The sequence below is a fragment of the Pagrus major genome, chromosome 10 (assembly GCF_040436345.1).
Source record: "Pagrus major chromosome 10, Pma_NU_1.0".
Classification (NCBI taxonomy): Eukaryota; Metazoa; Chordata; class Actinopteri; order Spariformes; family Sparidae; genus Pagrus; species Pagrus major.
This window is the reverse complement of record NC_133224.1, coordinates 15,921,838-15,938,768: the sequence shown is the minus strand read 5'-3', so window position 1 is coordinate 15,938,768 and position 16,931 is coordinate 15,921,838. Positions and strand designations below refer to the sequence as shown.

At 38.6% G+C, this 16,931-nt stretch overlaps 1 protein-coding gene, 1 long non-coding RNA gene and 1 other non-coding gene across 3 annotated transcripts; 2 read left to right on the top strand and 1 right to left on the bottom strand.

The window, feature by feature from the left end:
- Positions 1-2,502: 2,502 nt before the first annotated feature.
- Positions 2,503-12,840, top strand: eif4a1a (eukaryotic translation initiation factor 4A1A). Its single transcript, XM_073475523.1, has 11 exons — positions 2,503-2,632; positions 3,989-4,031; positions 4,389-4,521; positions 5,274-5,413; positions 6,277-6,445; positions 8,900-9,009; positions 9,201-9,344; positions 9,944-10,081; positions 10,794-10,883; positions 11,308-11,387; positions 11,927-12,840. The coding sequence occupies exons 1-11, from the start codon at positions 2,610-2,612 to the stop codon at positions 12,069-12,071; spliced, it is 1,215 nt and encodes a 404-aa protein (XP_073331624.1). The 5' UTR covers positions 2,503-2,609; the 3' UTR covers positions 12,072-12,840.
- On the top strand, positions 7,456-7,595 carry LOC141004197 (small nucleolar RNA SNORD10). Its single transcript, XR_012179803.1, has one exon. It is a non-coding gene; the product is annotated as a small nucleolar RNA SNORD10 (small nucleolar RNA).
- On the bottom strand, positions 11,179-14,936 carry LOC141004024 (uncharacterized). The gene is made up of 2 exons (XR_012179771.1): positions 14,832-14,936; positions 11,179-14,181 (listed from the first exon to the last, which is right to left on the bottom strand). It is a non-coding gene; the product is annotated as an uncharacterized lncRNA (long non-coding RNA).
- Positions 14,937-16,931: the final 1,995 nt, after the last annotated feature.

Genomic DNA, 16,931 nt, shown 5'->3' with positions numbered 1-16,931 from the left:
ATTCAAGTAAAAAAAATCACAATTTGTCAGAACTAAAGTAACATACTGTCTAATTTTGTGTTAAACCGCTCACTGACCTACATCGTCGCTCAACACACGTCACCAACACCGACATGGCCGTCTACTCAGCACAGAGAAGGTACTAAAAAAGATGAAAATCACAATAAATCTGGTCATACTGACAACTGCAGTTATGTGAAAGGGGAGTTCATCAGTTTTGTTAGCAAGTTAATATACAGGAGCAGCTCTACGATGTTTAAGTTACCAGTTTGATGACCGTTCAACTGTTGGCTGTCTTTATAATAACATATTTTCACAGTCTTAAATTTCATTAGTTTTATGACAAACTGCAACTTAATTTGCTTTTTTGAAAATTATCTTTTTAATTGACAAACATCATATGTGTGATTCATGACACAATTCAAATGGGTTTAACATTTTTTTCATCTTTCTTCATTCACTATCACAAAAAGTTTTCCTGAAATAAGGTCCCATGGGGCAAACCAGAAAGGGGCATGACTTCGGGTCCCTTTAGTCATAATGACGTTTGAGAACTCTGCAACTATAGAGCGGTGTAGTCTGTAGTCCTCAAACCCAGAAATCTGTTAGCATTTTTGCACATTCCATCGTCACAGAGTCTATGGGTTTTTTAAGTTGTTTTTTGGTTAAATGCCTGAAATAAGGCCTAGTCATAGGCTTACGATATTTGTACATTTGTTCTGCAACATAAAATACTTCGTTAAATGTCCCACAATTTAATTATTAAAACAGTGGTTGCTAACATGTTGCTAAATGAGACAAGATATGTTGTCACCGAAATTAAACATCATCATGCCGGACATGGAGACTCATCTACTCACTAGTCCGTCTTTAGAGGCGGACTTCAGTTGCAAATTATTCCAACTCTAACTTTACAACAGGTAGATGATCAATTACCTTGCTGGTTATATTTAAGTCATGCAATGTAGTCTGCAATGTAGTCTGTTTTTAGCCTAACATCAACTTTTTACTTCAAGCTATTTAATTTATGCTTTGAAAATAACAAAAGTGGTGTTCATCTGTGAAGATTATCTTGCTGAACAAAACATGTAAATATCATAAACTTCTGTTTGCCACAGAGTTTATTTTCAGCGAAATTCAAAAATCCAATTCAAAAATCCCAAAGATTATGTCAAGCGAACCGAGGCGATCCTAACTTTCGGGTTACCTTCAAAAATATGTCATCCCTACACCACTCTATTGTTTTGACTAGTCAAATACTGAATTAGAGATATCCGCAATTGTAATTAGAGATATCTGTAATTGTAATTAGAGATATCTGTAATTGTGATTTGAGATATCTCTAACACAGAGATATATTTAATTCAGTTTTGACTAGTCAAAACTCAATTACAGATATCTCTGTGTTAGAGATACTGTTATTTTGACTAGTCAAAATGACGTCATTAATATCTTGAATAAAAATGTTGACTAGTCACAATGTACCAACGATTAGTCAAAATGACATTGTTAATATCTGTAATCTAAATTCCGGATAATCATATTTTGTTACTTGCATGGAGTTTACCATTACCTCTGTTTACAAGAAGGGGATGAGCAGACTATACTTCCTGAGGAAGCTGAGATCCTTCAACATGTGCAACAAGATGTTGGAGATCTTTTATCAGTCTGTGGTGGCCAGTGTACTTTTCTTTGCTGTGGTTTGTTGGGGAACCAGCATTGGAGCCAGCGATACCAATAGACTCAATAAACTCATTAAAAAGGCTAGCTCTGTGATTGGCTGTAAACAGCACACTCTGGAGGCTGTGGTGGAGAGGAGGACACTGAAAAAACTGTTATCCATCATGGATAATCCTCTCCACCCTCTCCACCTCACACTGGTCAGACAGCAGAGCACCTTCTCCAAAAGGCTGCTTCTGCTTCGCTGTCGTAACAACAGATACAGGAAATCTTTCCTGTCACAAGCCATCACTTCATACAATAACTCTCTCACCTCTGCCTGACAGAGAGATCTCTGATCTCTCTACTGTTTTACTCAGTTTATAACATGTTTACATCTGCACATTTTAGGTTCTTTTGACCTGTGGTTCTATTATTGCACACTCATATGTACATTTTGGTTCTGTTATTGCACATTCATAGGAATTGTTTATTTCTTGTATAGTTGTATAGATTATTATTGTTTATAGTATAGTTTGCACTGTGTATATACATTGTATGCTTTCTATTTATGTGTGAGTGTTTTTCTTTTTCGTTCCCACTGCTGCTGTGACAAAATAATTTCCCAGTCTGGGATCAATAAAGTAATTCTATTCTATTCTATTCCATTCTATTCTATTCTATTCTATTCTATTCTATTCTATTCTATTCTATTCTATTCTATTCTATTCTATTCTAGATAGGTTGCATGTTAACTCCACCCCCTCTGGCATTCTTACGCTTAAACTACCCGATCCGCCCACTTTTACATGACGTACAAAATGGCCAATCCCAGGTCTCTGTGGGCGGGATTACGGCAAAATGACGGCGATCTGTTGCAATGAGAAAGCCTCTTTGTGTGTTGTCAACGTATATAAGACATTTCTGCCGCAGTTTCTTTCTTTGGAATTATGTCGGCTGAATATGACAATAGGTGAGGAAAAGTTTTTTATGTTTCTATAGGTATTTCGCGTTTCAAAATTTGACTTGCTTTATAGGTCGATAGGTTTGTCTTTGTTATGGATGGCTTCGCGATGTAGACATTGAGTGAAACTGGCTGGTATTTCTTTGCTCGAAAAACCGTTAACGCAAAAGGCCTGCCGATAGCCTGCATCAGACTAACGTCACTGGTCTTCACTGTTCATAAGCCAGTACGTTGATTATTATTGGTATTCGGTTTTCTCAAGTCCCAAGTATGCTTTGCTTCCTAACAAGTTTGTTTCAAGTGGCATGAACGTTTGCGATCGCTGTAATGAAGGTAGCTAAATGGCAAATGAAATGGCAACCGGCGCGATGGGTAGCACGTGAACTAGCTTGGGCTAATGTTAGGCCTTCCGATTTTTTATTTTATACGATCCTGGCGCTAAAAGCCTCTTATTGATTGTAATAATATATAGGAGCTGTTGATTTCCCAGCTTGTAACACAGCTGAACAAAGCTCTCGGAGTTGGCGGTGTAAATGTAGAGAGATTCGTTCATTTTGTTTCAAGGGGCGCACATGGTCGTAGTAGTGTGCTGCGGCTCGGACAAAGCCGGTAGCGTAGGCCTCAAAGTGCTATTGGAAGCGTTGAGCCCCAACATGGCTGTCGCTTTAGTATAAGATAGCTTCGTAAAAGCAAATGCGTGGATTGGGGCCGTGTACCCATTGTTAATGGGTAACGCTGACTTGACAAGTCCAAAATGGGCCACAAAAGGCGAGCAAGGCCCGTTGGCAGTGCTACAGCGGGATTGGGCAACAACCATCGGTGCTGTTTGTATTGTTACTATCAGGAATTTTCCATTCGAACTAACCTACTTCTTAAAATCTACTATCCACACTTAATTGAATGTAAATTAAGTCGCATATTGTAACTGTAGTTTGCAATTCGTAATGGTAGTTCGTTATTCCATCGTCCCGCTTCAGACTTCACATCCCTGACCGAAGAAACGACCATCTTGAATGTATGTAACGGTAGTAAAAATGGCGGACTATTAAGTGCGTTTGCTTACAAGCACAAGGGGTGAAACGAAAAAATATTTTATTAAAGTCTCAAATGTAGTAGTCCATACAGTATTGTTTGCCATACGTATGTGGTAGCATATGACCATGAGATGCTAATGATAAAGGCGCTGGCCGATTAAAAGGGCACACGTATTGTGCTCGTGGGGACGTAGAGTCGGATTGTAAACGGACGTATTTCTGAGCAGTGTCGCTTCTGGTAAATCAATGTTAAATTGTAATCACGTGTGGCGCAAAAGGAGTACGCTTGCAAGGAAATGTATCACTGTCTTTATTGTTTTGTCATTCTCAGTGACAATGGCCCCGAGGGCATGGAGCCAGATGGGATCATTGAGGTGAGTCCTCTGCAATTACTAAAATAGTCGAGACCCCTTACAACACAGTAAAATTGCCGCACAGTATGGCTGTATACATGTTTAAAGAAACTGTCTATTTTGCCAGATATTGCAATATAATTAAAGATTGTGGGATTGAACATGAATCATTCTTTTCCCTAAAGACTACTAAAATCATGTCTGGAGAATAAGATTTGTAGGCCAGGGCATCTATGCAACACTATAGAATTCTGTTTTCACATACATTTGCCATAAGTGGCAACTTGCAGCTTCTGCTATTTGTCAAGTCAGGGATATCATTAAATTTCTTTTTTCATTTGTAACTTTGTTTTGCCCTGTTGTCTTGCCACCCCCCAGAGCAACTGGAGTCAGATTGTGGACAGTTTTGATGAGATGAGCCTGCGCGAGGCTCTGCTCAGGGGAATCTATGCCTATGGTTTTGAGAAGCCTTCAGCTATCCAGCAGAGGGCCATTGTCCCTTGTATCAAGGGTAAGTAAGACATGCATTATACTTTATATTTAAAAAACAAAACAAAAACTGACACCTGGAATTGCCATGAAGGTTGTTTAGAATGAGGAAGTCCAGGTATTGCGTTTGTTGAAATGCATAGGTTCACATCTGAACATTCTTGTTCTTTCAATACTCGCACTTTCAGTGACGCTAAGGACAACATCCCATTCATTGGTGTTGGGCAAGATTTTTAATATTATATAAAACATTTATGTGCAAACATTTCAGACACGTGGCCTGATTAATGTTCGTCTTGCATAGGCAATTATCCAGTCACTAAATGAAAAACGCTTGAAACCACTGCCTTGTTTGAAGAACTTCTAGATAACTCAAGTGTGTGTGTGTGCACACCGTAAATTGTGTTCTACTTTTTTTTTTTTGGTTCAGTCAACACCACTTCACAACCCAGAAACTTGACATCTATGAATCCATTTTGGATTGTATGAGAATTGAAATTCCATCTTAGCCCCACAGCACCATGTTTTTTCCATACTTGGTTACTTTTCATTAACTAAAGGAAAGAAGATTGAATATGGGAAATAAAACCCATCAGGTAGAGAATTGATTAGTCTTGTACCCATCCCTCCTTTGTAGTCACTGAGCCACAAATTGAATGTGTGTGAACCTTGATGATGATTAATATGCTGCTGAAGTGCTATAATCTGTGGTGCATTGCATTTTTGGTTCCTGTAGGTGAATCAGGTTTGTAAAGCTTGTTTGTTTTTTTTTAGGTTATGATGTGATAGCTCAGGCCCAGTCTGGAACCGGAAAAACCGCCACGTTTGCCATTTCTATCCTCCAGCAGATTGATGTGGAGCTGAAAGACACTCAGGCTCTGGTCCTGGCTCCCACAAGGGAGCTGGCTCAGCAGGTAGGCTCACTGTCAAACGCAACGTAGATCATCCAGGACAATGGATGGCATTAATGGTTAAATTAATCTGGTAAAGATTATTACAAGAGTTTGTGGCAATAAAAGCCAAATTTGGATCATGCTGTGGGACCTGAAGCATAAGCCAGTTACTTGTGCTTGTTACTTTTGATATATTCCAATCCAGCATTATTGATGGGTATGGTGGTAGCTTTCCAATGAGGGCTTTATAGATAAATGCCAATGATTGTTATGCCTCTTAAGGTCAACCCACTTTATCTTACAATATACAATAGCACATCCTGTAGCTATGGCCAGTGATGATGTTGGAGAACAGAATGTTAGATTGAGTTGAGGGGCTTAAGAGTGGTAGGAATTTGGTAGTTGCATCAACCAGAATTTCTCAGTAAGACACCGAGGTCTTTAAATTCACTAACTTGATGATGCAGTGTATATATGCATACTAGCAAATCAGTTCTCTGGCGCTGATAAACGGCATGAATTTCCTGCATTACCATATTTAGATTTAGTAAATTATACTATGGAGCATTGAGGGAAATTGCATGTTCTTAATGGATCACTGTACAGAATTGGCACAAAGATTGGACGTTGCTTCAATGAAGAGACCATTTCATTTTTTTAAATGGCATAGAGGATTAAACCCAAAATTGAACCTTGAACAACTTTTGTTCCCTGCAAGAAATCAGATCAGACACTCCTGACTTGTATGCGAAATGATAAATTGGTTTGACCTCACTTAAAAGCAAACATACGGCTATGACATGCCTTGTTTGAATGTTAAGTTTTTTTTCTATTAAAAGGACTAAAACATGAATAAAGTGTTGTTTCTTCTTTTTTAAATATAGATCCAGAAGGTGGTGCTGGCCCTGGGTGACTACATGGGTGCCAGTTGCTATGCCTGTATTGGAGGGACCAACATTCGCTGTGAAGTTCAGAAGCTGTTGGCTGAAGCCCCTCACATTGTGGTGGGAACCCCTGGCCGTGTCTTTGACATGCTAACTCGCAGAAACATCTGTAAGTCCTTGTGTATATCGAATCTTGCAAATTCTGAGATTTCTTAAATGAAATGTCTGTCCCAGGGCTGTGCAGTGTGACTATTTAATATAAAATATATTTAAGTTTTGGGCAATACAGTTTATCACTACAGGTAGGGTTGGTTGCATTCACATTTGAACTGATGACCAACGGTACCTTTTTCGATACTTAAATCTCTAATTTCATTTCTCGACAATAAATCTAGAGACTGACATGTTATGTACAATGTTAGTGGAAATATGACTCATGATAGTCACTTTCTTTCAGTAGCATCTTGCTATACTGCATATATAAATCTGGTAAATAAATGATAAAATACTTTTTGTAGTTTCCTGCTAATCAACCTAGTGGTGGCTGAATTATCATTTTGAATTTGCGTTTTGACCCTTGGTCTTGCAGTAGCGGCTCAGTTTTGTGTAAAGTCAGCAGTTATAATTTTGTTTCTTGAGGATATTAAATACTGTGCCTGTAAATATGAACACACCTTATGTTTAGATGTGAATTCAAATGGACAGTTATTTACTTGTATACTAAATATACTTTGACTGCCCTAGCCTTGCTCTAACCTCTGGCACATTAATGGGAATTTCCTTTGTGTTCTCATTGCAATTGGTGGCTGAGTGCTTCTTGTACAGAATCGTTTCAGCACTCAAAGAAGGCATGCTGTAATATTTCTTCATATGCAGTTGACATGATGTACTGTTTTAGTAAACTAGACGCCAAGTTTTGGGGAGACTCAAATGTACTCTAATTATGCACACTCGTACCAAAATTTGATACAGATGACCAAGAAAATTGTAATTGGTGCATCTCTCCAAATCTATAAATTGGAGAATTTTGTCGACATGTAAGCAGTTACTTGCTGCATTTGTGTTCAGATGAGAATATAGTGGGGAGATGGAGGCTTTACTTGTGGTGTGATGAACAAGTGATATTCTACGAGAGTAGGACCAAAATTGCGTCTTTATGCACAATTGGAAAGAACTGCTGTATAATGATGAAACCCATGCGTGTCAACTGACTCTGTAAACCCCTAAAGTGTTGTTACTCTCGTTGGCGTTCTGCTAGCTTGAGCACTCAGCGCAGTAGGGGTCCAGAGACATGATCATAAATCACTACTTCTGAATACAGCACCCATCAGACCTCCCAGAACGGAGTAATTAGATTACAGCAGAGAAAATGCGCATTCTTAAAGCATACATTCTAAGTTTAAATGTACAGTATTTGGTTTCATTACTAAATGGAAACTTGCTGTATCTTACATTTATGCAGTTTTCAGTTTTAAATGTATCTATTCTGCAACATTCTACTAAACAAACGGGACTCTGGTGTAATATGCATCGTCTGCCCATCAGGTAAATCGAAGCACACAAAATACTGGTGGATTGGTGACAGATAATTGCTACTGCGATAACTTTTCAGAATACAGTGTTTTGGGGCCTTACAAAGTGATTCAAAAGCATTAGCTGTTGCACCATATGTACTTCCTGGATTACATTATGGTCTCATCAGTACTATGTTGGAGTATTTATTAAAGTCCACCTTTTTTTTTTTTTTTTTTGAAAGGGTGATATCATCAGTTAAGCCATAAATTGAAACCACAATGCCTGCAGGAAATTAAAGCTTGCTTGGCTTCATAGTCTAGCCTACTAGTTTCACATCGCCATCTGTATGCAAGTTGTAGGCAGAATAGGGGATTTTTAGATTTACAGGTGGAAACGTGCTTACAAAACTCAGTCCAGACCAGCATTTTATAACTTGATTAAAAAATATATTTTCTGTCCACACGAGCACACCTGGAAAATGCAGTCACATAACCATGCACATGCTGGTATTAACAGGAATTGTATGGTTTACCCTGTGGTTGGTTGCTTACTATCAGAAAATGCAATAAATGTTTTACTTTTCCTCTTTACTAACTTATACTTTAATTCCTGGAAAAAAGGACAAATGATGGGCCAGGGAGAGGTCACTGTTCTCACAAAATCCTCCCAGATATATATATTTTTTAAAACATTGTCAACTGCTGATTTGTGTCCCTTTTTTTTCCTTTGTATTTTAAATGTACACTTGTCTTTCTAAATATTAAAATTCCATCAGTGTACAAACTAATATAATATCATAACCCATAATCAGAGTTCACATCCGCCAAAGATGCTTCATTTGTCAAGACCTGATTAGGGGACCAACATGGGTGTCTGTGTCACTGCTTTCAGAAAATATCAGTTTCTGCCCAGCCAAGTGTTGTCCAACAGGTCCATTTTAGGTGACATGAAGGACGGTTTACATGTGTAAGGCCAAAAGGGAGAGAAGAATGATTTAAATGTCTATGAATGAGGTCATGAATTATCACCATCACTAATACTCTTACATCCAGCCTTTTTTAGAAGGTCAAACAATCTATGTTCATTGTTTTTTTTGTTTTTTTTCCAGCTTCGAAGCACATTAAAATGTTTGTTTTGGATGAGGCCGACGAGATGCTTAGTCGAGGGTTCAAGGACCAGATCTATGACATCTTCCTGAAACTGGGGCCCAGCACACAGGTAAGAGCTGACCATGTGTCATACCAAATTCCATTCAAATACGATATTTAAATTCTCTGAAATTAACACTTGGGATGGGCCATTTGACACTACTGGTGCCTTGACAAATCTTTAATTTGTTTTCAGTTGACTTCTGTAAAGAGCTTGCGTACAAGTAGGTTTTAACAAGTCCTGCAATGTCTGTCTCTAAGGTTGTCCTACTGTCGGCCACCATGCCAGCTGACGTTTTGGAGGTCACAAAGAAATTCATGCGTGAACCTGTCCGAATCCTGGTAAAGAAGGAGGAGCTGACCCTAGAGGGCATCCGCCAGTTCTACATCAATGTGGAGAAAGAGGTGGAGACACATTATCCAGTTGATTTAGTTAAAAATCTTTAAAAATAAGAAGATTACGTCCAATTTAAGGTGCATTGTAGTCTCTAATGGACAAAATACTCTGGTATACACTAGGTGCACCTATTTAACTGGCAAAGTGGTCTAATACAACAGCTGTGTGCCAAACCTTCATAGATTTATAATCAATCAACCACTCTGTCAAAATACTGAACTGACATTTGGAGAATGCTGTTTTTACCTGCATTTTTTTATCATATCACCCAATTTTCATTGTTGAGGATATCTATGTATAATGAAATACAGTACATGTAAATATTGCACATTCAAAAATAAATGAGGGAATTTTTTAACAGCTAAAAATTACAAAATTTTAATTGGCTCAAAATATGCAGGAACAGTAAACAAAAACTGTAAGGGTCAGCATTTTCATGAACAGCCTTTTTAAGGGTAGCATTTATTGCTAGACTGTATTAGATTTCATTAGCTTTAGCTAGGTGTACTAATCTGGCAGCTGAGTGAAATGGATCCAGATGTTCAAGGACATGCGGTGTATAGATGAACCATCTTTTGTCTGCGTCTCACCTGGTTGTGGTCCTCAGGACTGGAAGCTGGACACACTGTGTGACCTGTATGAGACCTTGACCATCACGCAAGCGGTCATCTTCATTAACACAAGGAGGAAAGTAGACTGGCTCACTGAGAAGTTGCATGCCAGAGACTTCACCGTCTCTGCTCTGGTAAGAGCCTCATTTTGTGGTAATTTCTATGTAACCTACCAGGTTGAAGATCTGTCTGACAAATTAACTCACCAGTTAAATGCTTTTAATATGAAGCTGCAGCCAGTTATATCTGGCTAGCACAAGCATTTTAGTTTTGAAAGCCAGATGTCTTAAACACATGATTGGGTTACATACATTTTGATTGTATTTGAAATGGATTCACATATCAATTTCCATGACAACTTTAGATCTGCCATAGATGATCCCCATTCCATTTCGAGAAAATTGTGGATCTCCTGAAAATAGTTTTTAAAAAAAAATAAATCTAAAAATAAGACTTTCGCCAATGGTTTCTTGCTCAAAATCCTGACTGGCCTCATGATGGCAACTAGTTTATGCAATGTAACAAAGTGTCATTTTGTGTCAGAGTAGATTTTCGGAAAACAAAATGGGGCTTCAGTAGTGTACGGCACTTCTTGCTCACCCGGCTTGGTTTTTGTGCACAAGCTTTGTTCTTTGTGTGGATTAAAAACATGGCAGTAAAATATTAAGATGAGACATCAAAAGATTAAATGTTGACTACACTTCCAGGACAATGAGTAAAGTGAGTGCATTTTGTAAGTGAACTGTACTAGACACTGTTTTGAGTGTACTGTAGGCTTCCTTTCACTTCGGCTTTGTCTCCACTTGTATCCTCTATCCCCCTCCATCCCCCCCCACCCACTTAAAGCACGGTGACATGGACCAGAAAGAGAGAGACTTGATCATGAGGGAGTTCCGCTCTGGCTCCAGTCGAGTCCTGATTACCACTGACCTGCTGGTATGTACAGTAACAGCCTTTCAGTGTTTGCTATGATTCCCAACACCACCATGCTTTATTTTGATGTTGCTTTTCTTCTTAGCCCAACATCCCCACTGCATTTGGTAAAACCCAGACTAACAAATGCCAGGTTTACCTTGAATATAAGTACTTTCTGCAGGCCAAGGTTCCCTCTCCTCCCATCTGCAGTGTTGGTGAAGGACTGAAAGTTCCTTGGTAGAGGATTCTATCTGCCCTCCACTGTGGCTGGGTTTAAGTCCATGACTCACAACTAATTGGCAGATTACACTCAGTCTTGTCTTTTTTTTTTTTTTTTAAATGTTTTTGAAATGAAATCGATGAGTTGTGTGGTGCACTTTTAAAAAAATATTTTTTTATATTCTAAACTGACTGCTATGTAACTGATCATTATGTTCCTCCTCAGGCCAGAGGTATTGATGTCCAGCAGGTGTCCCTGGTCATCAACTATGACCTGCCAACCAATAGGGAAAACTATATCCACAGGTAAAAACAGTGTGCAATGTATATCACTGTAGCACATCATTACACTTGTGGCACTTCCCTTACAATAGTTGTAGTGTTCATTGGTTCATACAAAGTAATCAGTTTTACATAATGACTGAAGTTGGTTTTTGATTAGAAAATTAGCAACACTGCTTCAATTGAGGCCTTTCTTAATGACACAGGACAGGTTTTGATTCACTAATATGTGGCATGATGAGCAGTATTTCAAAAAGCTGGAAACTGTTAATGTCAGTTTCCACATAATTGTCATTTAAAGTGATTGAAGTCAGATCTGATGGTTAAATGCTATGAAAATGAAATGAATAGTATTTTCAAACTCAAAACACAGCTGTCCTGAGGGTTCTGATGTGAACATGCAAGTCCTTAACCCTAATGCCTTGAACTGTAAAACTTTACCATCCCTCTTGGTATGACATGAATACTCAAATACTCACCTCATGTTGCCGTTTGGCACCGTTAGGTAGTCTTTGCTCCTTTAACTGACTCTGAGGTTTTTGGTTTGTTTTTTTTTCTGCCAGGATTGGTCGGGGTGGTCGTTTTGGCAGAAAGGGAGTAGCCATCAACATGGTGACTGAGGATGACAAGCGAACCCTGAGGGACATTGAGACATTCTACAACACCACCGTTGAGGAGATGCCCATGAATGTGGCAGATCTTCTCTAGAAATCTAGAAGAATCCAACCACCCTTCATCTACCCAACCCTGCTTATTTTAGAAGTCAAACCTTGTTTCTTATATGATCTGAATTCTAAGAACTTTCTTTTGCTAAATTTCACCATGACTTTACACTCTCCATTTGAAGGAAATGGGAAATGCAGCCATTATTCCCACTTAACATTTGAAGTAGTTTTTGGCCATCTTGGAAGGATGAGTTACTGACCAGCTAAATCCAGTTGCCATTGTCCTGACCCCATATTGGTACCTAAAATCTTCCTGCAGTTAATCCCTCTTCTCTCAAACTGGAAGCATTGATTTCAACATTTACACATTAATGAGCCCCAAAAGTGCAAAACATAACCAAGTTTCCAAAGCACATTTTAAAAAGAATAACAAAGTTGATGTTTTTAAGGGTTCTGGCTGTTGGCAAAAGCCTAACATTAAATTAATAACTTTGCTCAATTGATAACATGCACAACGCTAACATGCAGATGTTTGAAGCTTTTGTGAAATGTGGCTTTGTTGACCTGCACAGCATTACCAGGTGCTGCACTGCTAGTGAATGCTGGATGGGAAGTTTTAGACTGCGTTAAGTTTGGACTCCACAAAGCAAATCTAGGCTAAATGGGAAATGCTGCATTTGACCAGATCAGTATTTAAACAACCTTCAGTGTACTTGCCTTTAACACACTTTCGTGATCATGTAAAGAACAGAGGTTTTGGGGCTAGAGTACACAGGGCATATTCAATAAAAAGACATGTATAGTAAAATCCATCATGAATGAGTTGTTTACGATTTTGATCCTTTTACTGCTGTTTCTTATATATTTTTTTATTGCTATTGTACATACTGCTTGACTTGTACAGTCATTTGTGCAGTAGCATTCAGATGAGGACTGACTGGTGGCTACAGATGTTTGGAGGCAAAATCAACGGTGAGTGTTGTGGAGACTAAGCCTCACGACCCTGAAAATCTGGTTGAATTTTAATCTCTGACATTATTGTGGTGGTGGTGACTTTTTGTAACCTACCTCACCAAAATGTGTGTGTGTGTGTGTGTGGGGGGGGGGCATCGTACATGAAAGGACCAAATTACAAATGATTAAGTATATCAATCCCTATGCCCCAAATCTCTACTCTTTCTAAGCGCTCTCAAATATTAAATTGCCTGTTATCATGGGGCTTGGTGTCTGGTTTAGCGCAACTGTCATGTTTTGGGGTGTATAGTCAGTGCTATTTTTTAAAATGAATTTACGGAATTGTTAACCTTTTTCAGACAGAAACAGTGTATCAACTTTTCTACATTGGATTCTGTATAGTATTTATTTTAATGGGCTTAAAGAAAAAAAATAAAGGTTTCTCCTTTAACTGTGTAAACTGGCCTCTGCATTGTTGAATAGCATGAAATCGCTTTTGGCCAAATCCTGTTTCGAAAGGCTGGTCTGTAATGAATATACAGTCTAAATTGACAGCTGAAGTTTTGGTTCTATTCAACTGGCCACACCGGTGCTGCAAGTCTCAGTGACATTGCTGCTCATTAACGTTCAGACCGCATTTTGGTCAAACTACTGGCGCTGCCAGACAACTACCCACGGAGCTGTAAAGTTTGAGTTTATTTTAATGTATAATTTGCTTTAATGCGTTTTTTGATAACTGGGTCTGGGAGAACGCAAACAACTTGAATGCCCTTTATCTCGTGAATCTTTAATGACCTGCCGTTTACACTTACGACGGTACGAGTCTCCAGCCTGGACTATATTTAGAACATTCTAGCATGTATTTACTGAGTGTTGTCTTTCCGCAATAAAAATGGAATTGTATATCGGTGTGATGTGCATTCAGTCAGTGAGCCGTGATTGTTTTTGTGACAGCTCATCCAATACGTGCAGAGACTACAAAATCCAAGAGAATAAGGGGTAGCTTGACACGTAAAGTAAGACTCATTCAATAACGTCGATAAAATGTTACTATAATCAATCGTCAAAAAGCCACAACAATAACACCTAATGATCGAATTTTAATAATACTAAAAGTATGACGCTGATAATTATGATCGTGATGATGGTAGGAGTCAGGCAGGGACACAGCAGCAGAGCCAACCACGACCCATAGGAACCTGCGAGGCGAGAGAGCAGTCAGAAGAGGAAGAAGCCATGTTAGTAACAATGAGATATGAATGTATACAGATAGAGGTGCAAGAGAGTGGAACTCTCAGCTCATGAACATTTGATCGAACGGACAACGTAAGAGACAAATAACATACGCATTACATATAAAATTGTAGCGATCGGCTTTATAATGAATTCAGCATCCTTTTATGCACCGCACAAAAAAAAATCTAAAACACGTTGCAACATTCTTACATAATGAGCATGATTAATCCAAGCTGTTTCCAGAGGTCTTTATATTTGGAAATTATGAGGTATGATGACTAGGCTACTGAATTTTTGCAAAGCTTAGTCGCGCATTTGCAATCTTGCTGCATATAATGGAAAACGGCACAGTACTTTCATGTTTTTAGCTTGTGATAGGCTTAGTCCTTAGTGTTAGCAAAATGTAGCCTAAAAGTTTGAAACCAAATTAACCGGTAGGCCTACAAAAGAGCAGTGCCATTTCCAGCTTTTGACGGACCCTATGCAAAATGTTGCAGTACACTAAATGGCAGTCAGCGTACTGGCAGATCACCACTAGCGCCGAGATCGAAAAGTGGCTGAAGGTATGTCGATTGCTGCTCAGCGGCATATACCGTTCCCTAGAGTGGCATACCGATTGCTAGACTGGTATATACCGATCCCCAGACTGGTATTCAGATCCTTGGAGTGGTATGCTGCTATTATGCCGCTGTTATTCCACCGACACATGACGGTATGTGCCGCTTGAGATTGTTATGCCACTGAGTGACTGTTGGATGGTTACCGCCCCCTGATGAATATATGGGTTTTTTTAGTCTTTATTGACAATGCTAACGTAACACATGGCCGTAAATAAAGGAACGTATGTATTTTATGTTGTTGGGATGTAAGCATATATACAGTAATTACACGTGGGACTCTTGCGATATGATAGTAAAGTAATATGTCTAAATTTCTACCTATAAACTACTTAAAGCTAATGAAAGCGCTAGCCTTAGCTAACATGGCTAATGTTAGCCCAGCCACCGTAGCCAGTCTGAGTAATCGATAGCAGAAACTTTGAGCCAACCAACAAAACGATACTTAGTGACAGGTTCTCTTTATTAGAACACAATAATACATTACTTCATATAAAATCTACTTCACAGAACATTAACCATTGTGGCATATTATGTATCATATTCACTATACATTGAGATATTTTCTAACTATTGTCAATCAAAGTGTGTGTGTGCGCGTGTGTATGTAGGCTATGTGTGTATTATATGATATATAATATTATATATATATAAAATGTATATTATATGATATATAATCACCTGGTAGTTTTACTGTAGTTTTACTGTATACTTATTGTGATAAGAAAGTGTTGGAATTTTTGTGTCTCAATTTAATTGTTACTCCTATGTTTCATCTAGGTCTTGGATCATGCTATTCTACTCATGTCTATGCAGCAGCATATGTCCTTGAATATCACAAGTCTCATCCAGCCAACACTGCACCCCTACTACAGACACACCACTCCTGCTTCAGCACCATATGATGTCCTGCATCCTGCGTTTTTATGCCAGAGGCCACCAACTGGGATTTCAATGTTGATTTGAAGATGCGGTTACAAAATGAATCTGTCACAAAACATTAAATTTGTTTACTCATTTTGATCATTTGTTTAGGCTGAGATGTGATATTGATAAGTGACTATGTGCAAGACACAAGCTAAATACATGTAGCTATATGATGCTTTGCACCTTTGTGGCAACCTTGTTATGATGCAGTAAGTAGTGCAGCGGCCTTGCAGTCAGGAGATATGTGTAAGAAGTTTTAACTGATCATGAACGTTATTTATCCATTGTTTTTCTTTTCTTTTTTGCAATGGAGACATCCTTTATCCACTACAAACAATTCTCTTATGTGCAAATAAGAGAATGTCTTCATTTTGGAGCTTGACCAAAAAACACATTGAAATGTCATAGTTGAAAGCCAGTATTGCAAATCCTGGTGGAAAAATGTTCTAAATGTGAACATTTCATTGTTGTCTTCATATACTCAATAAAACATTTGCACTTCTGAGCCAGTTGAACGTCGTGTTGCTAGTGATTTCTGTTTAGCAGAAAAATGCTCACTGGAGGATTGCTGTAAACATCGGGGTTTTTTGCTCATGAGCTTAAGAAATGAGGATGTGTAAATGTATTGACTACACCTGAAGTAGTTCACTACTGTCAATGTACAGACGCAGGTTCCTATATCTGCCAGGAGGTGGCACTGTAGACATTTGATGACTTGTTTAACAGCTACTGAACCCAGACCTGTTTACAGTCTGGCTTATTGTGATAAGAAAGTGTTGAAAATGTAGTGTCTCAATTTAATTGTTACTCCTATGTTTCATCTAGGTCACGGATCATGCTATTCTACACATGTCTATGCAGCAGCATATGTTACATATACCACTCCTGCTTCAGCACAATATGATGTCCTGCATCGACACACTGATCCAGCGGTATAAGCCTTCATGCATGGACATACCACTTATGATCCATAGGAATATGTCTTTTTTATGATGCCAGTGGCCACACCAACTGGGATTTCAACGTTGATTTGAAGATGCGGCTACAAAATGAATGTGTCACAAGTCACCATTGAATTTGTTTACTCATTTTGATCATTTGTTTAGGCTGAGACGTGACATTGATAAGCGGGTGTAATTGCGTCTATACTTAGGGATAATAAAATAAAG

What these genes read in the sequence shown, in the direction of transcription:
- eif4a1a (XM_073475523.1), top strand. Translation starts at nt 2,610, where the DNA reads ATGTCGGCTGAATATGACAATAG. An exon ending in TCGGCTGAATATGACAATAG is followed by an intron (nt 2,633 to 3,988) that starts GTGAGGAAAAGT and finishes TGTCATTCTCAG; the next exon opens with TGACAATGGCCCCGAGGGCA. An exon ending in AGCCAGATGGGATCATTGAG is followed by an intron (nt 4,032 to 4,388) that starts GTGAGTCCTCTG and finishes GCCACCCCCCAG; the next exon opens with AGCAACTGGAGTCAGATTGT.